At 41.8% G+C, this 27,734-nt stretch overlaps 1 protein-coding gene across 4 annotated transcripts in view; it reads right to left on the minus strand.

Moving 5' to 3' along the window:
* The window catches only part of acoxl (acyl-CoA oxidase-like), a 406,862-nt gene that overhangs the window by 160,003 nt on the left and 219,125 nt on the right, over nucleotides 1–27,734 (minus strand). For all 4 annotated transcript variants that reach the window (XM_041187832.1, XM_041187834.1, XM_041187831.1 and 1 more), the window contains one exon: nucleotides 26,491–26,644. In XM_041187832.1, the coding sequence (XP_041043766.1) occupies nucleotides 26,491–26,644 (154 nt within the window). The remainder of the gene's footprint in view (nucleotides 1–26,490; nucleotides 26,645–27,734) is intronic.

Raw genomic sequence — 27,734 nt, forward strand, 5'->3', positions numbered from 1 at the left:
TTACGCACACGAAGAAGGGAATAGAGGGTTATACTGATAGTTAGATGTGGAAGAATGGGAGGAGGCTCAAGTGGGGCATAACACAGCATGGTATGATTGGGCCACATGGCCGGTTTCTGTACTGTAAGCTCTATGCAATGTTCCCTCTAATTTTTCAATGCTGTGCACAGCCTTTTTGTTGCACTGCGTAGCACGTTCTGAATTGCTGCACTGTCTCACACCTGTGCAGCTTAAAGCGGACATCGATTGTGAAAATCCTATGTAAAGTTGAGTTAAGGTACAGATCAGCCATGTGAATGGCAAAGCAGGTTCAAGGTTTTGGATGGCCTATTCCCTGTTCCTATGTGATTGCTAAGGGACAATTCCCTCAGTATGAATGATGTCCCATTTATTTTACCAGTTCTCTCTTGGCAGCAATGCAAACATTGGCAGGAAAGTGGGAAAAATGTAACAAGGCTACTGCCACTGGCATTAAAACCCAGCAAGAAAAGGAGTAACTCATCTCTGACAGCAAACAATGTGTAAGTTAGGGATGTACAGTTCTTGACTCTAGTTTTATTTGTGCATGCCTACTGCAAAATCCAAATGGAGTTTCTGTCTTGCACGGCCCAGAATGGTGATGTTGGGAGACAGTGACATCTTGCAGACAGGTGGTCTATAAGCCCCAGGGCATTGCTGCAGGAGTTTTTCAGGGTAGTGTCCTCGGTCCGACCATCCTCAGCTGCTTCATCATTGACCTTCCTTTCATCGTAAGGTCAGAAGTGTGGATTCCTGCTGATGATTCAACAATGTTCAGCACCATTCCCAACCCCTTAGACACTGAAATAGTTCATGTTCGCTTGCAGCAACTCCTGGACAAGGTTTCAGCTGATAAGGGACAAGAATCATTTGTGCCACACAACTGCCAAACAATAACCATATCGAACAAGAGGCAATCTAAACATCTCCCCTTGACATTCCAGCGCCGAATCTCCACCACCAGTATCCTGGGAGGTTACCATTGACTAAAACTTAACTGGACCAGCCATATAAATACTGTGGCTACAAGAGTGGGTCAAAGGCTGGGGATTTTGTAATGAGTAACTCACCTCCTGACTCCCCTATGCCTGTCCACCATTCTCAATCACAAGTCAGGTGAGTGATGGAATACTGTCCATCTGCTTGGATGACTGCAGCTCCAAAAACACTTAAAAAGCTCACCACCATCTAGGGCAAAGTAGCCCGCTTGATCAGCACCCCAACCGCTATCTTAACCATTCACTTCTTGCACCACTAAGGCACAGTGGCTGCAGTGCGTGCCATCTACAGGATGCACTGCAGCAACTCACCAAGGCTCCTTTGGCAGCACCTTCCAACCTGTGAACCTGGCTGGTTCACAGGTTGGAACCTGTAATGTTTCATCACGCATTTTTTGGAGGTGATTTTCTACCGCTCAGCCAAAGTAACTTTAGCGGGCGAACCACTGAAATCAGGAAATCACTGTTTTTTTGGCATTTTTTCAGGTGGTCCTTCCACATGGACGATCTGGAGAACCCCCATGGTAAGTCATCCCCATTGTGTCATTTTATGGAAAGCACCAGGTGGAATGTGGTGAGATGCTACAGTCAGGGGAGTAGGTACTGGGCCAACGCACATTAAGTGAAATGATTTATTGTACAAAATGATTTTTATTATTTAATTTCACACTATCAAGATCCTGGACTTGTGTGTGCAAAACTGCAATAGTGAGGCAATTCGTATGCATCGTCATGGTACATTGCACTGTGGTAAGTCTGAATCAGGTAGACATGAAAAACTTCCAGACTCAACATCAAATTCAAGTTTCAGATCACCCCCTTTGTTCAGACAGAAGGTGCTCATAATGGCTCCAGTGTTGCAATTTACAGCTCCTCTCGACCCTCTTTAGTTTTTTTGCTTGTCCCATTACCACCCTTATTTGCCTTTCACCAACTTCTAATTTGCTATTATCATACACATATGTTCCCTTTTGTTCCTTCTTTCCGTCCCCCTTGCCCTGCCTCTGTACTTGCTTAAAATGTGATGCATCGTTTACATTTTTCAGTTCTGTTGAAGGGTCACCGACCTGAAACATTAACGCTCGCCGTACCTGCGACTCAACTTGCTGAATATTTCCAGCACTTTGTTTTTAGTTTCCTCAGGCAAACCCAGTGCATATGCTGTCAAGTGTCGCCGTGTTTCACCTGGGCATGTAGAATTGTGACCTACCCGTTCAGAGTACCAAATGTACTAGAGGGTCCAAGAAAAGCCTGATTACAGGAGAGAAAATTTCACCAACCACAAGGGCACACAGAACTTGGATCTCAGTTAGTGTGGTTCTTGACATTTAGCAACTGTGCACAGAGTGTTTTTTTTCAAACAGGCAGGAAGCATTATAGTCTTATCACATTGAAGGAGAGGTAATCTCCCCAGCTCGCAATTAAACTTGAACTTTTGTAAAGATGCACACAACTCCCCCCTCCTTTATCAGAAGTGCTCCATCCAGCAGCTAGCTAACAAACAACAAAGGGATGTTTATTTGATTTTGCTGAGTGTCATTTTGTTAATCTCACAGTGCAGCATAAACACGAATAGAACAAAACAGAGGCGTAATAAACCTTTGGAACAGAACTTATCAGACAGAACAGTTAGAAACAAAAGCAAAAGTTCCCTTCATTCCACCCCACCAAGACCATCACCACCCCCCCCCCAACCTCCCCACCCCCACCACCGCCCCCCAAAAACAAAACAACTATTTAGTGCTAGCAAACTTCAAATTGGTACAAGGTCACTGAGGTTGAACAGAGTCCAATTTACTGCCACATCCAAAATTAGTAAACTTTGGATCTGGATGATAGATGTTGGCTACACAAATGTTTTATGATACTATTTGTTTAAAAAATACTCTGAAATACATGCATTACGTAAAGATAGTGTTCACAGAACTGTTTCCCTTTCAGCACAAAAGGGTGGGGTAAAATTGGAACTTTGGAAAATAATATGACAAGGTGGAAAATTTCCATGGGTGATTCTCTCAGTTATCAATTGTACATACCTACAGGGAAGATCTGTGGTAGGTCTGGAGAAATGGAGTTTCTGCTGATTCTCTGGAGTTTCCACAGATCTCCTGCTAGAGTAATGACCAGTTTTCAAGTTTCCAGTTCTATCCCTAATTATGTCTTACAATAATAAGCACCAGGGACAAAACCTTTAGAACGGGAGTGCAAATGATCACTTAAGGTTGTGCTATGATGTTAGCTGCAAAAGAACCGAGGGGAGAAATATTTGATCCAATGATTAATAAGTCATGGAGGGAAAGGAACAAGGTCCTCTTAAAAAAACGAGGTAACTGTCTTCCTAGCATGGTTATGCCAACTTTACTACAATTCTTAATGTGTCACAAAGGAAGACATTGCATTTACAAAGCGCTTAACAACCAATTGATTATTTTTGAAGTGCAGTTACTATTCTTTTGAATGCAAACGCAGCCAGTGAATTTAAACATACAGCATTCTACAAAATAATAAATGACCAGTTGCATGATGTTGAGTTGAGGAAGGAATTTTGGCCAGTTTACTAGGATATGTTTTCGCTCTTAAAATTATTTATTCTTGAGGCATAGTCATCGGTGTTGAGGGTGGCATTTATTGCCCATCCTTAGCAGTGCAGTGAAGGTGCGGGTGGGCTGCCTTCTTACAGCAGTTGAGACAATTGAGTGGTTTGTTAATCCACTTCAGAGGGCAGTTAAGAGTCAAACATTTTGTGTGGGGCTGGATCCTGCTATGAGAGCTTTCAGGTTCACTTCAACAAGCAAAATGAGCCTTTGTTTAGCATCTCATCCCAAAAGGCAGCATCTCTGAAAATGTAGCACTCCCTCAGTACCGCTGTGAAATGTCAGCATAGATTACAGCTAAGGCCTGCAGTGAGATTTGAAGCTGCTACAAGAATAGTTACCACAGGCTCTCTCTTTTTTACTGCACACTATGTTTCATTCATTGATATAGTATGACCATCTATTTTCTGTAGCTTTGTGGCTGAATTGAAAAGTTTTACTGAAGATGAAAAATTTTACCAGAAGTGTAGAGCGTATCTAATACACAGTGAAAATATGCAACAAATTTGAACACAATTAATTGATTTGGTTCCATTTTTAAAATCTGGTAATTTGAAGAGGAAATGCACTTAGTCTGTGAAATGTCGGTAACTTGAACCAAGAGGTTACGAGGTTCAAATTTATTTTAAAGGACATAATTTGCAGAACTGTTACCTTTTTAAGCTGATTCACTTACTGTGGACTTGATAAAACATATAGCAGTTAGTTGAAAGGTGCCAGTACAACCAAAGGGAAATATTGGCAGCAAGTAAAACACTTGCGCCTACGTGGCTGAAAATCTATTCTGTATAACGTGAAAGGCTTTCTCCTGCAAGGTACTCAGTTGGGTAACTGTTTCCGACTGAGACAACGCCAGATATCAATATGTTTTTTGGTGTGAATTCTATGTCCAAGTGACCACACTTAGACGAGCAATTCATCAGTTGTGAAGCCCTTGAGGATGTTAAAGGCATTGTACCAATGCAAGTTCTTTATTTCTTAGGTATAAATGGGAACAAGCTCCCACAGTGCTTAAAGAGTAGTAACAACAGGGCTCAGCCCTCCTGGATTAGTGTGGGAGTGCGTGCAAAATCACCTAGAGTTCTTGCTCCTTGGCTCTATTCTCCACAAATGCACATCCTGCCGGTGAGAGCAGGGACAGGCTTCAATAAGCCGTGGGCACACGTCATCAAGGCTCACATGTGAATAATACTTGGGGGTGAGGTACTGGGGAATGCCTGCTGTTTGTGAAACTGTTCCATCCCAAGCAAGAGGTCAATACCTTCAGGGGTAGGAGTAAGGAGGGGAGAATAGAAAGCTGGCAAGAAAAAAAATCTATAGGGAGATCCCAAGAATCATTTCTCATGAAATCCCTCACTCTGCAATTTATCAAATAGAGCAGAGGAGGGATTTCATGAGAAATGATTCTGCAGAGATGTGGTTGTGATCAAGTTTCCATCCATTTCTATAAATTGCTCCACACCCACATTCTGAATGCACTTAGCATCGAAGTCACCAGCCAGCTAGAATTAATAATCAAAACATCAACCAATTGTAACATCAAAGAATAAAACCTCACAAGGGAAACCCAGCAATTACACCTTTCTTGTTAATCGTTGTTAAGGTATTTCCACCTAGGCTTTGTATCATTAACATTGTTAATCTTTTAACAAATTGTCTGTTATCTTGCACATTACCACAGGAAAGGGAAAAACGTGTCATTCTGAATGGACATGTGTGTGCCTATGTGTTAGTGTATGTACGGGATATCTACTGGTAAAATGCCTTACTTGTTCAGAATGAATGTTTTAATTAGGCAGCTGTTGAAATTACTGCTGGTCACAAATGTAATCTTGAGTAACACCAGAAGTGCATAGTGTGTGAAAGGCAATATAAGCAGTGTAGGGATTATGTCAAATGTCCTGACAGATGTACTGCAGCAGTCTGCTGCAGTACTGATTAGATGTATTGTATCTTACAGGAAAGCTACACATTGTCACATTACATTTTCCCTTTTCAATTCTGCGACAACACTTCAGGCTCTTACAACTGACATGAAGTTAGCACTTTTTTTTAATGGTGGCTGGGAAGATCTTTGCTGATTGTTATTAAAAAGACTTTCATTTTCACATATTTAATTCTTGCCCAGTGAAGGTAGGGGATGATTATTAAATGACCCCTCACCTGTGTCACCCACATCCTTAAAACAAACAAAAATAATTACTATTTCAATGTATATAGCTTAGATCTCTCAGTTCGAATTAATGTATTGAAATCCTACTGAACACCAAAGAATGGGATTTTTATTCATTCATGGGATGTAGGCCTTACTGGCTAGGCCAGCATTTATTGCCCATCCCTAATTGTTCTTGAGAAGATGGTGGTGAGCTGCCTTCTTGAACTGTTGCAGTCCATGTGGTGTAACTCTTTTGAGTAAACCAATTAAACTAAATTAACAAAATTGGGGACAAAATAAAAGGCAGCCCCTTAAAGGGAAACAGCAAAAACAAAGACAAAATTTAAAGGAAACTTGCAAATATTAAACCAAAATGTGATTAACAGGGTCAATAAAACACCCCAGCCCCCCTGGTGCCCACCGAGCACAGAAGGCCTTGACGGTGCCGGAAGACACCGCATGCTCCCTCTCCAGGGACATCTGGCCATGAACATGGCCCGGAAGAGGGGCAGACAGTTGGATTGGACGACCCCCTCGATCGCCCGCTGTTTAGGTACACGCACGGTGCTGTTAGTGTAATTGCTTAATTGAATAAACAGGTTAATGGATTAATTTAATTTCCAGGTAATGAGTTCATTTAAGGGATAGATTAATCAGTTCATTTAATTAGCAGGTTAATGGGTAAGTTAATGGGTTCAAATTAATGGGCAGGTTAATTGGTCATTTGAGAAACTTATTAATTAAACGGATCAACATCATTCATTTAATGAACAGGTCAATGGATTTACTTAATAAAAATATGAATTAGTTAATGGACAGGATGATAAGTGTATTTAATAAACAGGTTAAATTTAATGGCTACATTAATAGAACATGTTAACTTTATTAAAGAAGCAGATCGACACACTCACTAGCTAAACAGTTTAGTGCCTTCATTAAATGAACAAGTTAACACTGCATTAAAGTAATGCATTTAACACCATCACGAAGATAATCAGTTAAACAACTGCGTTAAGTGGTTGGATAAAAGTGCAAACAGATTTATTAAATGAGCCAGGCAATTCATTAAATAAACAGCAAGAAACAGAGATTAATTTAAAGTGCGAACAAAGTCACACAATATGACCTTAAACCACAGGTATCTATGATCACCTTTGCATTGTTCTGGAGCAACTTATTTGGCATGCAAATCTTCCAGTGATACTGCATCAGACAATAACCTGGATCAATACCCCTCCACTAAGCAAAGTTTGCCATCTGTTTTTTCTCATTGCACAGGTAATTTCTTGGTACATTTTGTCCATTTTTCACCTTCTGCCCGATTGAAAATTTTGAAGATGAGAGGGAAGGTGCACAAATCCTAGGCTGTCCCATTAATGCCTGACCTGGTGCACTACATTGACAGTGAGCATTCATGACTTTCCCCACCCCCATCTCTCCCTGATTCAACTAAGATGTCACAGTCTCCACTAGGTGCCTCCCCCAACTTGATGTGGTTTAGATTGGGAACTGAGCAGAGCTGGAATTGAGTGCATTACCAGCCCCCGCTATGTAACACTGAGCACCACGCGATGCCACAGTGCTGATTTGCATCATCAGCCTTTCTTTGTGTGTATGACAATTGAGCCTGCAGGGTGAATTGAGGAGTGTGTTGAAAATAACACAGTAATCAAGGTGCAAGTTTAGCTTACAAAATTTATGGGACAATCACAGTTCATTTGTATCCTACATACAAGCTAATTCCTGCACTAGTAATGGCCCTGGCCAAGTGCAAGAAGCATGTTCAGAGAAAGATAGCCATGACATCACATGGGTGACCTTGAAAAATTCATAGCTGATTTTTTTTAACTGACTTCATCAGTTTCTAAACAACCCACAGCACCATGACCTCCACCACGGTTAGGGCAAGGAGGCAGGTCCTGAAGCCAGCCCAGCTGGAACTGGGATCAAACCTAGTGCTGTTGGCACCAATTTGGTCCACAGGTCTTAGGTACCTGTGGTTTAACATCCTATTGTGTGACTGTATTAGCACTTCGAATTAAATTCTGTTTCTTGCTGTTTATTTCATGAATTGTCTGGTTTGTTTAATAAAATTGCTTGCCCTTCTATCCAACTAATTAATGCAGCCGAGCCAATCGACCCCCACCTCCCCAACAAAAAGTCAGAGCTGCTATGGCAATATGCATTTTTACATGCATAAGAACATAGAAACAGGAGTAGGCCTGCTCCGCCTTTCGATATGATCATGGTTGATCATCCACTTCAATGCCTTTTTCCCACCCTATCCCCATATCCTTTTACATCATTGGTATTTAGAAATCCATCAATCTCTGCTTGCAACATACTCAGACTGAGCTGCCACGACCCTCTGGGGTAGAAAATTCCAAAGATTCACAACCCTCTGAGTAAAAAAAAAATTCTCCTCATCTCAGTCCTAAGTGGCTTCCCCCTTATTATGAAATTGTGTCCCCTGGTTCTAGACTCCCCAACCAGGGGAAACATCTTACCTGCATCTACCCTGTCTATCCCTTTAAGTATTTTGTCAAAACTCTAGAGAATACAGGCCCAGTTTCCTCAATCTCTCTTCACAGGACAATCCTGGAAACAAGTCTGGTGAACCCTTGTTACATTCCCCCCATGGCAATAATGTCCTTTCTAGGATAAGGAGACCAAAACTACACATAGTACTTCAGGTGCAGTTCAACCAAGGTTCTATACAATTGGAGCAAGACTTCACTACTTCTGTACATAAACCTCCTTACGATAAAGGCCAACATTCTATTAGCCTTCCTAATTCCTTGTTGCACCGATATGTTAGCATTCAGTGACTTATTGATGAGGACACCCAGGTCCTTTTGTATATCTACATTTTCTAATCCCTTACTATTAAAGAAATATTCTGCATATCTATTCTTTGTACCAATGTGGGTGACCTTACCTTTTTCCACATTACACACCACCTGCCATGTTCTTGCCCACTGACTAAGTCCGTCCAAATTCTCTTGAAGACACTTTGCACCCTCCTCACAACACACATTCCCACCTAGCTTTGTGTCATCCATGAACTTGGAAATATTACATTTGGTCCCCACATCCAAATCATTGATCGGTATTGTGAACAGCTGGGGCCCCGAGTACTGATCCTTGCGGTACCCCATTAGTCACAGCCTGCCAATGTGAGAATCACCCATTCATTCCTATTCTATTTTCTGCCCATTAACAAATCCTTAATTCATGCCAGTATATTACCTCCTAACCCATCTGCTTTAATTTTACTAACCAACCTCCTGTGGGGGACTTTATCCAAAGCCTTCTGAAAATCCAAGCATGCTACATCAACCAATTCCCCTTTATCAATTCTGTTAGTAACATCCTCAAAAATCTTCAACAGGTTCATCAAACATGAGTTCCCATTCATAAATCCATGTTGACTATGCCGAATCAGGTCATTATTATCTGTGTCCATTTATCGCATCTTTTCTAAGAGATCTTACCATATTCCCTATTACTGATGTTAGGCTAACAAGTCTGTAATTCCCTGTTTTCTTTCTCCCTCAATAGTGGAGTTATATTTGCTAACTTTCAATCTGCAGGGGAACCATTCCAGAATATATAGCATGTTATAGTCCAGAGCTATGGATAGTGACATGGCTGACCAGGAATCTCTCCCACTCTTTTGCCATTGGTGTATATTGGAACGATTTGATACTTAACCTGTTTGGCCACATTATGAACTCCCCTTCCATGGCCATCAAGTCCTGGAGTGGGACTTGAACCTGGAGCTTCTGGCTCAGAGGCAGGGACGCCAACCCCTGCGCCACAAGACCTCCATTTTACTAACTAATAAAGATAAATAGATCTAAAGTCTTAAACACTAAGTCTAAGGAATGTGTATTCTGTCCAGAAAATAAACCTGGATTTAAAAGGTAGGGTTATGGTACAATGCTGGAAAAAGCACCAAATATAATCAAAAACCAAACCTTTCCAGTGGTGAGTACAGGAGGGGGGAGTAGGATGGACGAGTACACAGCTCTAAACCCCACTTAAAAATAATAAATGCAGTTTCTGAAGTATTTCCTTCAGATATTTCTAAATCAACCACTGAAAAAAAAGTTCTTAAATTTCCCTGCAACAAAGCTGGTGAAATGTTGCATATTCCAGCAGCTTAATTTATGAGAAAATCATGCCCCATCTTATTTTTAGTGTAACAATTTGTTTTTGCACATCAGTAGCATAGATTCCGGGCTGTTTTCTGAGTTGACATTTTATGAATGATCAACTTTTTGGTTCCGTATTAGTTTTTATTAAAAGCTGTTCAGTTTAACTAGTTTTCTAGGTTAACGTGTCTGCTGCTGAGAAGTTGTAGCACAGCACAGCACAGAACTATAGGCCATTCGGTCTATCAAGTCTCTTTTGAAGAGCGATCCAATTAGTTCCCCCACTCTTTCCCCATATCCCTGTAATTTAATTCTCCTTAAATATTTATCCAATTCCCTTTTTAAAGCAATTATTGAAATGGCTCGCATTCACCTTATCAGACAGTGTATTGTAAAACGTAACCACTTCATGCATAAATCTTTTTTTTGAGTACTGCGGGAAAAAAGGGAGATGTAATTTTCATCTTGTGGTCATCGAGCAGAAGCAAGAATGATAAATCTCAAAAGAAGAAACAACTTAAACTGCATGAGAAAAGGATACTGACTGGTTGGCAAGATGGTTCCGATTGGTCGAGGTGTTGCCATGGAGAATGCACCAGAAAACTGCTGTCTCCTATATTTTTGTTTAATTCTGAAAAGGCATAATACCTAGACATGTTCCTTTTGCCTGCAGAGGACTGGTCCCTGTGTATGAATATATGTAGCTTCTAGCAAGCATAACTGAACCACATTGCGAGCCTTAGTGTAGTGGTGGTTAATGTAATTCTTAGCACACTTGGGATTGTTCAGCAAGTGCTGTCTAATTGCAGAATCACATCTAACATTAGACATTTTGTTCTGAGTTTTGCAAGAACAAGCTGGTTGAGTATGATCAGTACTTTCCCTATTGTAAACAGCTGAAGAGATGTGCTGTGTGATGCAATCCAGCAATCATTGGGATGTACTCCCTACATACCTGGCATCACACTGGCACTGAAATTCATGTACCACATTGCTCATTTGCATGGTAGGCTTGAAGGCAGCATCCTGTTAATGGAAAATAGCACTCATGTTGCTGCACAGTAGCAGCATGAAACAGCTAGCTTCACCTGTAGCTCAAATTTTTGAGATACTTCAATCTTCCAAGGCAATTCGAGGTAGACTGGGCACTTTTCAGTCCGAAGGTGGCAACATTAGGCCCATTTGTAAGTATGCGTGAAATACAGTGAGCAATAATCTGATCAGGGTAGCCATTATTGCAACAGGATAGCTTTGGTGCGCCCTATTTTGGCATCAGGCTTGCACGGTGAGCAAATGGCTCAGCGTCTGTTTACAGGATTGCCGATAAGACCAATCTTATAGTACACAGAGCTGTAGGAATCCCAACGTGTATATTGACCAGCAAAGGTAGGCTTGCAGTAGACAGTAGCAGACAACCCATCAGCGGGTTTCTCAATTAGCGCGTCTAGGAAAGGGAACTTATTAGACTGCTCCATTCTTGTGTCTGTCCTGATGAGTGCAAGCTGAAAAGCTTTGAAAGTATGTCTATTTTTTCAGCAATACTCAAGTTCTACACTACCAAGCAACTAAAGTTTTTCTGCATGTTGCCCCTGGTTCTTTTGCCTTTAATCTGTGCTCTCTGCATGATTATCATCCTGTCAGCCATTGGAAACAGGTTCTCCTTATTTATTCTATCTAAACCGTTCATGATTTTAAACACATTTGTCAGATCTTCTCTTAGCTTTCCCGGCTCTAAGTTGAAAAACCTCCAGTCTATCCGTGCAATTGTAATCCTTCATTCCTGAACCATTCCAGAAAATTTCTTCTGTACTCTGTCCAAAGCGCTCACACCCTTCCTAAGGTGTGCAAGCCCAGACAAAATGGTCAGGGGAAAGCAGCTCATTTCAAATAAATGATTTGGTTGGATGCCATGGGTTATCTGGAGCTCAATTTTTGGGAAGTAGTGGGAAGAACGTACTACACTGTTGCAGTGTTCAAATGCACAAAAGCTGTTCCAGTGGGCTGCCCCTTATTTTATACTTTCGTTTGCTCTTCTCTGAATACATTGGCTTCCCCACTCAAGATTATGGGTAGCAGGTTCCCTCCAGTACATCATCCAAATGGCCATTATTCATATTGATTCTCAACAGCAAAAGCTCACAATTTATTCCCACTGTATTTCCAACCAGATTCGTTCTAGTCTTTAGGAGAATGGCTCAGGGGCTGAGCAGAAAGAATATCAGCAACACAATGACATGAGAAAACAGAAAAAACAGGATTTATCCCATAAGTGAGAGAGCAAAGCAAATGTCAGTGGCAACGAATATCTTGATTGACTACATTCAAGAATTCCACTAAATAAGGCCGAATGTCACTAAAGCATTTGCAACCATCTTCAGTCAGGAAGTACCAAATGGATGATCCATCTGAGCCTCCTTTTGAGGTCCTCAGCATCACAGATGCCAGTCTTCATTCAATTCAATTCATTCTACGTGATATTAAGAAATGGCTGAAGGCACTGGATATTGGAAATATTATGGGCTCTATCAAAATTACAGCAGTAGTACTGAAGACTTGTGCTCCAGAACTAGCTGCATGTCTAGCCAAGTTCCAGTACAGCTACAACACTGGCATCTACCCGACAATGTGGAAAATGGCCCAGGTATGTCCTGTACGCAAAAAGCAGGACAAATCCAACCCAGCTAATTACCACCCCATCAGTCCACTCTCAATCATCAGCAAAGTGATGGAAGGTGTCATCAACAGTGCTATCAAACGGCACTTACTCAGCAATAAGATGGTCACTGAAGCTCAGTTTGGGTTCTGCCAGAGCCACACTGTTCCTGACCTCATTACAGCCTTTGTCTAAATATGGACAAAAGAGCTGAACTCAAGAGCTGAGGTGAGAGTGACAGTCTTTGACATCAAGGCAGCAATTGACCGAGTGTGGCATCAAGGAGCCCTAGCAAAACTGGAGTCAATGGGAATTGGGGGGTAAACTCTACACTGTTTGGAGTCATACTTAGTACAAAGGAAGATGGTTGTGGTTGTTGGAAGTCAATCACTCAGTACCAGGACTTCACTGCAGGAGTTTCTCAGGGTAGTGTCCTAGGCTCAACCATCTTCAACTGCCTTCTTTCCATCAAAACACCAGAAGTGGGGATAGAATCATAGAAAAGCACAGGAAGAGGCCATTCAGTCCATTGTGTCTGCGCCGGCCATTAAGAGAGAAAAAAATAAGCTAGCCACTTACTTTTAATCCCACTTTCCAGCACTCGTCCATAGCCTTGCAGGTTACAGCACTTCAGTTGCATGTTCAAGTACCTTTTCAATGAGTTGTGCATTTCAGCCTCAACCTGAGGCAGTGAATTCCAGACACCCACCACCCTCTGGGTTAAAATGTTTTTCCTCATGTTCCCTCTAATCCTTCAACCAATCACCTTAAATCTATGCCCCTGGTAACTGACCCCTCAGCTGGGAGACACAGGTCTTCCCTGTCTACTCTATCTAGGCCCCTCATAATTTTGTACACCTCAATTCAGTCACCCCTCAGCCTCCTCTGTTCCAAGAAAAGCAACCCTAGACTATCCAATCTTTCTTCATAGCTGCAATTTTCAAGTGCTATAAATCTTCTCTGCACTCTCTCCAGAGCGATTATGTCCTTCCTGTAATGTGGTGACACAAAACTCCGGCTGTGGCCTAACCATCATTTTATACTATTCCAGCATTACATATGCTTTCTTTACCACCTTATCTATCTGTCCTGCCACCTTCAGGGACCTGTGGACGTGCACTCTAAGGTCATTCACTTCCTCAACCCCTCTCAATATTCCCCCATTTATTGAGTATTCCCTTGATTTGTTTGCCCTCCCCAAATGTATTACGACACACTTTTCTGGACTGAATTCCATTTGCCACCTTTCCGTGCACTCAATCAAACCATTGATATCATTCTGGAGATAACACTTATCCTCTTCACTTCGGGGCCAATTTTTGTGTCATCTGCAAATTCCCCAATCATGCTCCCACACTTAGTATAAATCATTATATTAATCATTAATATATATGACAAACAGCAAGGGCCCCAACACTGAGCCCTGTGGAACACCACTGGAAACCACTCGCAAAAATATCCATCGACCATTACCCTTTGCTTCCTGTCACTGAGCCAATTTTGGATCCAACTCAACACCTTCCCCTTTATCCCATGGGATCTCACTTTCCTGACCAGTCTGCCATGTGGGACCTTCACAAATGCCTTACTGAAATCCATGGAGACAACATCCACAGCACAACACTCATCAATCCTTCTTGTTACTTCTTCAAAAAATTCTATGAAGTTAATAAGACACGATCTTCCCCTAACAAAACCATGCTGACTATCCCTGATCAATCTGTGCCTTTTTAAGTGACAGTTTATAATGTCTCTTAGAATTGATTCTAATAATTTGCCCATCACCAAAGTTAAACTGACCGGCCTATAATTTTCTAGCCTATCCCTGGTGTCATTTTTAAATACTGTGACTACAAGAGCAGATCAGAGGCTGGGAAGCTGGGAATTCTGCAACGAGTAACTCACCTCCTGACTCCCCAAAGCCCGTCCACTATTTACGAGGCCAAAGTCGGGAGTGAGATGAAATACTTGCCTGGATGAGTGCAGCTTCAACAACACTCAAATGACACCATCCAGGACAAAGCAGCCGGCTGGATTGGTACCCTATCCTCCACCTTAAACATTAATTCCCTCCACAACCGATGCACAGTGGCAGCAGTGTGTAACATAAGCAAGAGGCAATGTCGCAATTCACCAAAGCTCCCTCAACAGCTACTTCCAAACTCGCAAACGCTACCACTGAGAAGGACATGGGCAGCAGATAGATGGGAACAGCACTAGTGCTGATAATTGGCTTAATTAGTTTCCTAATGGCCTTAATAGGCCTTTGACAGTTCGGCGGGTGTGCAGCCGCCTCCAGCACGCGCCCACTGAACAAAAGGTCCAAATGACGTGGGGATGCATGCCCGAGGTCATCTCGTGTCATTTTGAGCATCGGCGTGTCAGGCCTGCCCCCGCACGCTGACGGCAATATTCTGGCCAATGAGAAGATTTATTATACAGTACCTGGTCTCCAAATCACCAGTAAAAATCTCAGAAGATCATATAATAAAAATTGAATTGAACTTCTGCAGTCATTATAAATTTAGTGGCTCTGATATTATCGCCTACTTGGCATATGCACCTGTATTGTTATAAAACAGTGAATCCCCTGACTCACTGAGCATTACGTAGCAGTAGATTGGTCATTATTTAGAGAGACCTTACTTGTATTTAATTCCCTCTTGAAACAAAATTGTTACTTTTATAAAGCACAAAAAAATATTGAGATAAGTAGTCACAACAACAGCAGCAGCACACATGATTGTACATTGCAATATTGTTTTTGTTACTTTGTTTCTGGAGAAGCATAGAAGCAACATCAGGGAAACAATGTTGCAGTGAGGCATCTCCTGATGTCCCAGACAACCACTGTGTATCTTATTCACTGCATATCTAATTTCTACTCTTGGCAAAAAGGAAATCTGGCACAAGACTCACTGCGTGACTGACTCTGGGTCAAAAATGGCAGCTCTCACCAAGGAAGGAAGAAAGTGGGAGGAGGGAAAAGATAAATTAAAGAGAAATGTAGAAAAAAGCAGAAAGAGTAGAGTGCAATAGAACAGAAAGAGAAGCATATGGATCTTAAAGTTGAGCTGACATCACATAACAAACAAAAGAACAAAGAAAAAAGAAAAATACATCACAGGAACAGGCCCTTCAGCCCTCCAAGCCTGCGCCGATCATATTGCCTGTCAAACTAAAACATTTTGCACTTCCGGGGTCCGTATCCCTCTATTCCCATCCTATTCATGTATTTGTCAAGCTGCCTCTTAAACACCACTATCGTACCTGCTTCCACCACCTCCTCTGGCACCAACGACCGAGGTCAGGCTAATCGGCCTGTAATTTCCCGTCTTTTGCCTCACTCCCTTCTTAAAAAGTGGGGTTACATTAGCGATTTTCCAGTCCTCTGGGACCTTCCCTGACTCTAGTGATTCCTGAAAGATCATCACTAACGCCTCCACTATCTCTTCAGCTATCTCCTTCAGAACTCTGGGGTGTAATTCATCTGGTCCAGGTGATTTATCCACCTTCAGACCTTTTAGTTTTCCTAGTACCTTCTCCTTGGTAATGGCCACCATACGCACCTCTGCCCCCCCAACTCTCTTGAACTTTGGGGATGTTACTCGTGTCTTCCACCATGAAGACTGACGCAAAGTACCTATTCAGTTCCTCCGCCATTTCTTTGTTCCCCACTACTACTTCTCCAGCATCATTTTCCAGCAGCCCAATGTCCATTTTTGCCTCTCTCCTAGCCTTTATATATCTAAAAAAACTCTTGCAATCTTCTTTTATATTACTGGCTACATTACTCTCATATTTAATCTTCTCCTTCCTTATTTCTTTTTTAGTTGTCCTCTGTTGGTCTTTGTAGGCTTCCCAGTCCCCTGGTTTCCCACTGCTCTTCGCCGCATTGTATGCTTTGTCTTTAGCTTTTATGCTGTCCCCGACTTCCCTTGTCAGACATATTTGTCTCGTCCTCCCTTTAGTATGCTTCTTCTTCCTAGGGATGAATTTTTGCTGTGTCTCCCAAATTACTCCCAGAAACTCCTGCCATTGCTGTTCCACTGTCTTTCCTGCTAGGCTCATCTCCCTGTCAATTCTGGCCAGCTCCTCCCTCATGCCTCTGTAGTTGCCTTTATTCAACTGTAATACCGTTACATCTGATTCCAGCTTTTTCCTCTCAAATTGCGGGGTAAATTCTATCATATTATGGTCACTTCCTCCTAAGGTTTCCTTCACCTTAAGCTCCCTTATCAAATCTGCCTCATTACACATCACTAAATCTAGAATTGCCTGTTCCCTAGTGGGCTCCACCACAAGCTGCTCCAAAAAGCCATCTCATAGACATACCACAAATTCCTTTTCTTGGGATCCACTACCAACCTGATTTTCCCAGTCTACCTGCGTATTGAAATCCCCCATGATCACTGTAACCTTGACTTTCTTTTATGCCTTTTCTATCTCCTGGTGTATCTTGTGCCCCACATCCTGACTACTTTTCAGAAGCCTGTACATAACTCCCATTATGGTTTTTTCACCTTTGCAGTTCCTCAACTCTACCCACACAGATTCTACATCATCTGAACCTACGTCATTTCTTGCTATCGATTTTAATTTCATTCCTTACTAACAAAGCAACCCCACCCCCTCTGCCAACCTGCCTATCTTTTCGATAGGATGTATATCCTTGGATATTTAGCTCCCAGTCCTGATCCCCTTGCAGCCATGTCTCCGTGATGCCCACCACATCATACCTGCCAATTTCAATCTGCACCACAAGCTCATTTACCTTATTTCGTATACTGCGTCCATTTAGATACAACACCTTAGTCCTGTATTTTCCGTCCCCCTTCTCATTGTCATCCCTTTATCTGATGTGCTTGAAGTTAGATTCCTAGCCCTTTCCAAACACTCTGTCCTATTTTGTGTTCTGAAGACTTTAATAGCCTCTCCTGAGCTCTCCTTTATTTTCAGTTTTTTCATAATTTTCCATGAAGTTGAATCCACCCCCCCCCCACATGCTAACCTGCTGCTTTGTTTCCCATTAGTCATACTTCTTGGAGTTTTACCCTTCCCTCCTCCACACAAAGCGTGGTAGAAAATGGGAATTCTCTTCCATAAATGGCAACTGATGCTCGGTCAATTGCTAATTTTAAACTGGTTATATCTTTGGTTAACAAATTTCTAAGGAATACGGGGAAAGGGCAAGAATGTGGATCAGCTATGATCTCATTGAACAGTGGAACAGGCTTGAGGGGTTAAATGGCCTACTCCCATTCCTATTTAACAAACAAAAACATTGAAAGAATGGGAATCAGCCAATTGCAGGGAATGGGGACATAGTTGAAGAGAGAGAGAGGGAGACTTTTTGGGTAAGATTCTAAAAACCCTAAAAACAAGGATTGACTTGGTAAACTTGGTGAATGAAGATGTTGTTGTCTGAATATAGTTAGGAACCCCTGCTCTACCCGATAAATGATGGCTTTATTATCTACAAAGTACGAAGAATTTAAATGAAGGCTAAATGAATGCCAGTCTTTCTTTCACAAAATAGGCAAGACAGCACAAAATTCCTAAGGTTGTGGCAAATACTCACAAGATCTTTTAATGTGTTTATTGTTGACTACTATTAGTTTATATACCTCATTTACATTTTTCATTTGATCCTATAAAATTATTTTGAAATGTTCAAAGATAAGCAATATTTCACACATATTCATTGGTAAACAAACTGCATTGCAAAAATGTAAAACCACGTGGCTCAATGTTTTATGGCCTGGGGTCTCCACTCAGTTACATTGTTTTTCTCAGTGGAAGTGGAAGTGAAAATTATATTCAAGGTAACTCATATTTGAATGATCTTTTGAGCTTGTTTTAAAGAAGTGCACGCTAGAAGCAGGCCCCACCCACAAAGCTGGCCACACCCTGACTGAATTAATCTCCACTCGGGGTTTCCGATATTGGCGCTAATTTATGGGCCTTCAAAAAAAGCGCTAAAAATTAAACGAGTGCTTTTGGGAGTATTTTAAATGCTTTTGAATCAAATGGTTCTGTATAATTTAGAAACATCATTTTCAGCAATGTAAAGCTGGGTTCCTCACAGGTGATCGATTGGCCTTGTGGTTAAAATTGCTTATCTTTTGTGATAAACCCTTCTTCAGATGTATTAATCAAACTCCAACAAGTTACCACTCTTCAGTATATACATATAGGAATACATTTTAAAGCATTTACATTTTACATGTTAAAACCCTGCTGGTTGAGCTTGTTTATTGCAGATTTTGGTTTCAGCAATATACAGTTGAGTTTGAGTGAGAGCTCAGTTTGAAGTCCTCACTTTCCTCTTCATGCTTGAATATTTTATTTATGTCAACATTGAAAACACTCAGTAAAGGGTTGTAATCTGGAGTAGAACTCCTTGTTGGCCTTCACATTCTATCCTTCAGAGATGTGTGATTATCCAAAACACTGCTGCCCATGCCTTAACTCACATCAAGTCAACTTCAACCTATCACCCCAGTGCTCACTGATCTACATTGGATCTGGTCAAGCAACATCTTGATGTTAAAATTCTCTTCCTTGTTTTCAAATCCCTTCATGGCTTTTCCCCTCACTATCTCTATATTTCCCTCCAGTCCCACAACCCTCTGAGATATCTGTGTTAATCTAACTCTAGCCTCGAGCATCCCTGATTTTAACCTCTCCACCAATAGCGGTCGTGCCTTCGGCTGCCAGGCCCTAAGCTCTGGAGTTACTTCCCCAAACCTTGCCGCCTTTCTTTCTTCCTTTAAGGCTCTCCTTAAACCCAACCTCCTTGAATAAGCTGTTGATCATCTGCCCAAGTATGTCCTTATGAGGTTTGGAGTCATAATTTGCTTTTATTAATAATGCCTCTATGAAGCACCATAGGACAGTTTATAAGGGTAACATACAAAGAAATCATACATGGAAAATGGAAGCAGGAGTAGGCCATTCGGCCCTTTGAGCCTGCTCCGCCATTCATTATAATCATGGCTGATCATCCAACTCCAGAGCCTGCACCCACTTTCTCCCCATATCCTTTGATCCCTTTCACCCCAAGAGCTATATCTAACTCCTTCTTGAAAACATACAATGTTTTGGCCTCAACTATTTTCTATGGTAGCGAATTCCACAGGCTCACCACTCTCTGGGTGAAGAAATTTCTCCTCATCTCAGTCCTAAATGGTCTACCTCATATCCTCTGACTGTGACCCCTGGTTCTGGACTCCATCACCATCGGGAACATCCTTCATGCATCTACCCTGTCTAGTCCTGTTAAAATTTTATAGGTTTCTCTGAGATCCCCCCTCATTCTTCTGAACTCCAATGAATATAATCGTAACCGACTCAATCTCACCTTATATGTCAGTCCCACCATCCCAGGAATCAGTCTGGTAAACCTTCGCTGCACTCTCTCTACCGAAAGAACATCCTTTATCAGATAAGGAGACCAAAACTGCACACAATATTACAGGTGTGGTCTCACCAAGGCCCTATATAATTGCAGCAAGACATCCCTGCTCCTGTACTCGAATCCTCTCGCTATGAAGGCCAACATACCATTTGCCTTCTTTACCGCCTGCTGCACCTGCAGCGACTGGTGTACGAGGACACCCAGGTCTCGTTGCACATTCCCCTCTCTCAATTTATAACCATTCAGATAATAATCTGCCTTCCTGTTTCTGCTACCAAAGTTTATCCACATTATACTGCATCTGCCATGCATTTGCCCACTCACTCAGCTTGTCCAAATCACATTGAAGCATCTCTGCATCCTCCTCACAGCTCACCTTCCCACCCAGCTTTGTGTCATCTGCAAATTTGGAGATACTACATTTAGTTCCCTCATCTAAATCATTAATATATATTGTGAATAACTAGGGTCCCAGCACCGATCCCTGCAGTACCCCACTAGTCACTGCCTGCCACTTGGAAAAAGACCCATTTATTCCTACTCTTTGTTTCCTGTCTGCCGACCATTTTTCTATCCATCTCAATACACTATCCCCAATCACATGCACTTTAATTTTACATGCCAATCTCCTATGTGGGACTTTGTTGAAAGCCTTCTGAAAGTCTAAATAAACCACATCCACTGGCTCCCCCTCATCAACTCTACTAGTTACGTTCTTGAAAAATTCCAGTAGCTTTGTCAAGCATGATTTCCCTTTCGTAAATCCATGCTGACTCTGTCCGATTCTGCCACTGTTTTCTAAGTGCTCAGCTATTAAATCTTTTATAATGGACTCCAGAATTTTCCCCACTACCAATGTCAGGCTGATTGGTCTATAATTCTCTGTTTTCTCTCTACCTTCCTTTTTAAGTAGTGGGGTTACATTAGCTACCCTCCAATCTGTAGGAACTGTACAAGAGTGTATAGAATCTTGGAAGACGACCACCAATGCATCCACTATTTCTAGGGCCACTTCCTTAAGTACTCTGGGATGTAGATTATTAAATCCCTGGGGATTTATCAGCCTTCAATCCCATCAATTTCCCCAACACCATTTCACTACTAATACTGATTTCTTTCAGTTCCTCCCTCTCACCAAACCCTGTGTTCCCCAACATTTCTGCTATGTTGTTTGTGTCCTCCTTTGTGAAGACAGAACCAAAGTATGTATTTAGTTGGTCAGCCATTTCTTTGTTCCCCATTATAAATTCCCCTGTTTCTACATTTGTCTTCACCAGTCTTTTTCTCTTCACATACCTTTAGAAACTTTTATAGTCAGTTTTTATGTTCCCTGCAAGCTTACTCTCATATTCTATTTTCCCCTTCTTAATCAATCCCTTGGTCTTCCTTTGCTGGTTTCTAAAGTGCTCCCAATCTTCAGGTCTGTTGTTTTTTCTAGCCAATTGGTATGCCTCTTCCTTGGATCTAGTACTATTTCTAATTTCCCTTGCAAGCTATGATTTGGCCACCTTTCCTGTTTTACTTTTGCACCAGACAAAGGTGCTATATAAATACAGGTTGTTGTTATAATGGAAAAATTGCTATCTAACAACATAAACATTTCCTTTGCAATCAGTTTGTTGCTGAACCAATCAAAGCATTCAAAAAGCCTGGATATTGAAGAGTGGTAACTTGGTGGAGTTTGATTTAATACACCTGAAGAAGGGTTTATCACAAAAGATAAGCAATTTTAACCACAATCAATCAATCATCTGTGAGCTCTCATTTTTTTCCTCAGAAACCGAAATTTCTAATGTGGAAAACAAGGGTTTAAATAAAAGGATTTAAAAAAGAACATATTTCACAAGAACATGTCAAATTCATTCAATGACACATCTTTTCTGTCCTTTAATACCTTCACTAAAGTTGTTAACTAAAGTTGTCAACCTGTCTCAAAGGCATTAGCCACAACTGGATATTTTTTTTTTACCTCAGCTTTATAAGTTAATCGCTGCTCTTCAGGGAAATTTATATTTATTTAAAGACTGTGTAACTTACTAACAGTGCATTCCTGGCAAACACTTGAGAGCGGCCATCAGGAAAATGCAGACCCCGCCCATGATTTTCTGTCTATTCATTTTAAGAATCAGAAAATTTATATGCAAGTGTTTTAAAGTGAGAACATAAAGACTAAAAATGATTAATGATGAGGAAAGAAGGGATTTGCAACTGTGGCTGTGAAAGGTCCCGGGGATGTACTGTAGCAAGACCCTGATGGGTAGGGACAAGTAGGGAGAAAGGGACTCCTACCCATAAAGCTATTGGGCCCTTCCCTCCCAATACTATATGACCTCAGCAACTCCAAAACAGCCAAACCCCGATGTCTTCAACTGACTTAGAACCTGCACCCCGCCTCCCCATTCTTGTATCCTGTGACCCTTGTTAATAATCCTGAACCCTTAGGCCACAATTCCAGTCCTTCTTGATTTTGGAACTTTCCAATGCTTCAAGATACTGAGAATCCCCTCCTTAATGCTGCCAGACCCTGGTTGCTGTCATCCAGTGAGCACAGGTCCCAGAGCCACTGCATTGTTCTTAAAATCTCCCCTTTCCAGTATTCCCAGAACCTTAGGACCGCCCCCCGCCATTGTTCAAGACGCCTTCAAAATACTGCTCAATTCTGGTTCCCAATCACGCTATCATCAGTTTCCCAGCGGTTAAATCTCAGCACTATGCTCCACGCTGTTACGTTTGCGTCACTGATAATATAACTTGCATTGCACTGAAGTACTTATAAAATCCTCTATTCACTCCTAGCAATGCCACAGGAAGCAGTTCAGAGAAGGTTTACCAGACTAATACGTGGAATGGGTGGGTTTGTCTTATGAGGAAAGGTTGGACAGACCAGACTTGTGTCTGCTGGAGTTTAGAAGAGTAAGAGGCAACTTGATTGAAACATATAAGATCCTGAGGGGTCTTGACAGGGTGGATATGCAGAGGATGTTTCCTCTCGTGGGAGAATCTAGAACTAGGGGTCACTGTTTAAAAATAAGGTGCCGCCCATTTAAAACAGAGATGAGGCAAAATTTTTTCACTCAGAAGGTCATGAGTCTTTGGAATTCTCTTCCTGAAAAGGTGATGGAAGCAGAGTCTTCGAATATTTTTAAGGCAGAGGTGGTGAGATTCTTGGAAAGCAAGGGGGTGATAGGTTATCGGGGGTAGATGGGATGCAGATTTCAGGTTACTATCAGAACAGTCATGATCTTATTAAATGGTGGAGCAGGCTCGAGGGGCTGAATGACCTACTCCTGCTCCTTGTTCATATGTTTGTTATTGATGGTGGCGGGGGATTGGAGCAGTCCAACATCATAAAAGTAATCCAAGTCATATAACGCTACATTTCTGTTAGAATAACAGCATTGGTTAGATTATTTCCATCTGTCAGAGACTTTTTGTCTGTTGCTATACCTGCTACACTAGAATTCTCTTCCTAAACTACTTTCGTTCATTACCTCTCTTAACGGGTTCGAATAAAGACGATCCACTGATACACTTATTTCATGCTTCTAGGATATGAATATTACCATTTGCCCATTACAGCTATCTGTTTCTTGAATGGTCCAAGTCACCTGGCCTCAGTCACTCTTCATGATAGCCTGTTCTCTTTAGCCGTGCCTGTAGTTTCCCTTCTCTCAATGCCAAGCATCTCTCTGCTCAATGTCCACGTTTTTTAATGAAACACTCAGAGACATGGGGTTGAATTTTCCTGTCCTGATGCCAGGCTGAAGTCCTGCCAGGCAGGATTTAAAAATGGCATGCGGGATCCAGGTCCAGGACAACTGTCCCCATTTCCAGTACCAACAATTTTCATCGGCTTAGGAAGGGGGCAGGTCAGGAGCTCACACGCAGTCTCAATGTTGCTGGTAACATTACCAAAATAGACTTTTCAGAACTTCCACAATTTTGGTGAAGGCATGTGGATTTTGGTAGGCAATGTAAATCACTCCAGCAGAGAGGTATCATGAACCATGGGTGGGTGACCCATAGTTTGGAGGCGGGAACCATATGAAAGGGCAGTACAAAAGATGTTGTCTACTTCACACGTCATTATGAATTGCAATAGCATAAGTTGATCTGTTCTTATTGCAGCGTGTGATGATAATGTTTTGATTTGAAAAGGTAGGAGACTGTTAAATAGTGTGGTTGCCAGGTTGTTAGTTCTGAAAACTGCAAAGTTGTCAAGGGAAAGAACAGCATTGTGAAAGTGGAAAAGTCTTCAGATGCATTAGAATAGATTTTCCACTGGATAAAATGCTACTCTGCATTGTACAATTTTGAAAGGCTAGCCCAGTTTGAAATCCAGATCTAATTGTGCGGAATATCCCCAATGCTTTCATTTCCTCCTCAAAATTCAATTCACCCTGAAATTGGCTGTTAAAACTTTGACAGATCTCTGAGCTTTTACTGTCTTTGAAGTTCAGTCAGAATTTGGTTTGACTGCTTTGACAGACATCTGAGCTTTTAGCTATCTTCACAGCGGAATATCAATTTGAATACTGAGCTGCCTTTCCAACCACTAATTGATTCTGCTCAGCAAGGTTTGTTTACACAGCTGCATTGGGGAACAGGAGCTTGTTTATTCTGTCAGATTTGTGTTTTCTAAAGAGGATAATTTTTAAAGTGAATTTCAAATAATATTTGTTTACTTTGACATTTATGAGCTTTTCAAAGGCTTAGAAATAGTATTTTAAGACTCAAGTTCTGTTTATAGTAGATACTGGGTGAGTGGATGGGGGGGGGTTTGAGGGGGGAATGGAGGGTTGGGGAGTAAGGGGGTTGAGGGTGAGTATGGAAAGTCAGGGGGTTTGAAGGGGTAAGGAAGTTGTGGACCTAAGGGGCTTAAGGTAGTGAAGGGAGGGGTAGGTGGGAGGGTTTGGGGGCGACGGTCAGGGGAGCCTCATACTGATTTCTAGAACTGGGCCCACATCTCGGCGGAAGTGGGCCTTCTAATCTGGCTGCCTCAACATCAGGCCCACCTTGGGCCTTCTGTAGGAGACAGCAGGTCTGACTCCAGGCCATTCCAGCATTCACTGAATGAAAATCCCGCTGGTTAGCATTCCCAGGGCAGGAGGCAGGATTGTGACGTCGGGAAATTTCCTGACTTCCGACTCCCACCGCAAACACGAAAATCCTGCCCATGCTCTCTTATGTGAGGTGAGCTGCAGGAAAGTAAATTGCTGAGTTATTGTTGAATGGCTGGGCTTTAATTTCCACTTTTTGATGTCTAGCTATATCAAAACTATACTGTTACCCAGTGGTTGGATATGAGCCCCGTTCATCTACCAGCTTCCTGCTCCTACCCCAAAACGTTCCTCAGGTAAAAGCAAAATACAGCGGATGCTGGAAATCTGAAACAAAACCAGAAAATGCTGGAAAAGCTCAGTGGGTCTAGCAGCATCTGTAGAGAAAGAAACAGAGCTAACGTTTCGAGTCTGTAAGACCTGCTGAGCTTTTCCAGCATTTTCTGTTTTTGTTCCAAACATTCCTCAGACAGGCTGAGGGGGCCTGCATATGTGTCATGGTTTTGGGTTCCAAAAATAAATAAAGAGGAGGTGTGATAGAAAGAAAACTGCTGGGACCAAAGGCCAAGAGTGAAGGCGTCTGTGGATTCACAATTTTTAAAAAAAGAGGATTTTTTTTTCTTTTTCGTTCCTCCCAGGTTTACGTCGAGTTTTCGATTATCTTTCGATTTGACACTTTACAGCCTTCCGGACTCAATACTGAGTTCAAAAGTTTCAGACCATAACCTCTGCTCCATTCTGTTTCCTTTCCTTTATTTCGTTGTTTTAAAACTTTCAGTCAGCAGCACCACCTGCTACAGGCACGCCTTTTATTTCTTTGTTTCTTTTCTTGCCCCATCGACATCCCCTTTGGTCCTGGAAGACTAACTCTTCTGTCATTCAATCTCTCCTGACTTTTACCCTACCTTCCTTTTATGTCCTTATCCCTCCCACCCCTTGCTCAAAACCTATCACATCTCTACTTTTCCCAGTTCTGACGAAAAGTCACAGACCTGAAATGTTAAATCTGTTTCTCTCCGCATAGGTTGCATTTTCTGTTTTTATTGCAGATTTCCAGCATCCGCAGTATTCTGCTGTCCGGGCAATGTGATAATATTTCGTTAGTTGAGAGTGAAAGGTTCCCGGGTGACTGGGGAAAAACTCCTCTGCTCTTCTTTGTACCAGTGCCATGGAATCTTTCGCATCTCCACGAGAGGGCAAATAGAGCCCCAGTTTAACATCTCAGATGTTAAAGACAGCACCTCGGACAATGCAGCACTCACTCAGTACTGCACTGAAGTGTTGAAGGTTTTGTGCTCAAGTCTCTGGACTACAGATATCATATAATTAATACACGGTCCAGTGTTGAAACATACATTTCTCAGTAGGGGTTTCACAAGCTGACCCATGTCCTTTTAGCATACCTTGAAAGGAATAATTTCCATGATTTACTCACCATACCGCCAGTGCACTCTCTACAATCTTGCAAACAGGCTAGATTTTCCCAGGTGCTGTAAGCTTTCAGCCCTGCTACTAATGCCTGTAAAGAGCGATTGTTGGCCAGATTCCTGCCTAGATACATATCTTCATCCAGTATCTCTCCTGCATACCTGTGAGGTTGAAAAAAAAATCACACAAGACCAACTTTGAGACATCAACAAATGAGTGGCATAACTCAATAAATCTATACGATTGATTGTAACCTCTGATAAAGGCACGTTTCTTGAGACTCCTTCACAAATAAAAGAAATCAGTGTTATAACCAGCTCCAGCATCCTTAGGGTCAGAAAAGTGGAAAGCATAAACAACCAAGTTTATTGCTTCTGCTTGTATTCAGTCACCTGTGTTGCAAAATCTACTTAGAAGAGACCTAACGAAGGCAGAGGACTCAGTCTCTCCACACAAGTGGTGGGATCTGCAAGTCACTGTTGTCAAGAAAGACAAGGAGGAGGAGTAAAAAGAGAAAATTGGAGGGACAGAGTTGTTTTTACTGAAATACACTCTAATACCAAATAAGATTATATTGTTATTATTGCTAAGTCTCAGTTCACCTTACTGTTAAAAATAGTATTTTTGGTAGGTCAGTTTTACTATTCATTGGAACATAGGAAAGAGGAGCAGGAGTAGGCCATTCAGCCCTCAAGCCTGTTCCACCATTCAATTAGGTCACGGATGATCCTTGACCTCAATGCCATTTTTCTGCACTACCCCATATCCCTTGATATCTTTAATAACTAGAAATCTATCGATCTCTCTCCTGAACATGCTCAATGACTGAGTCCCCACAGCTCGAGTATTACTGGAAAAAGACATTTTGTCAAAGCTTTTTGTCGCACACATATCAGGACAATCGCAAGAATACCAATGTCAGGGGAAGGAACAACTTATGAAAAAAGAGTGCTGATTGGTTGGCAAGTGGACTTTGATTGGAAGAGGCGTTGCCTTGGACAATGCACCAGTTAATGGTAACTGACAGTTAACTGCCAAACATTGTTTGAAATTTAAACTAGGCAGCTTAACTCTGATTGGTCAAGGCATTGCCCTGAGGAATGAACCAATGAATGGCTATCACTTATTTTGTTTAGCTGGAACAGGCGCAATATGTGTACATGTTCTTTCTGTCTACAAAGAACAGGGCCCTGTGTATTGATGTACGTAGCTTCCAATACACACTGAGAGTCCAACTGACAATCTTAAATT

This window comes from Carcharodon carcharias, chromosome 5, assembly GCF_017639515.1.
Source record: "Carcharodon carcharias isolate sCarCar2 chromosome 5, sCarCar2.pri, whole genome shotgun sequence".
Classification (NCBI taxonomy): Eukaryota; Metazoa; Chordata; class Chondrichthyes; order Lamniformes; family Lamnidae; genus Carcharodon; species Carcharodon carcharias.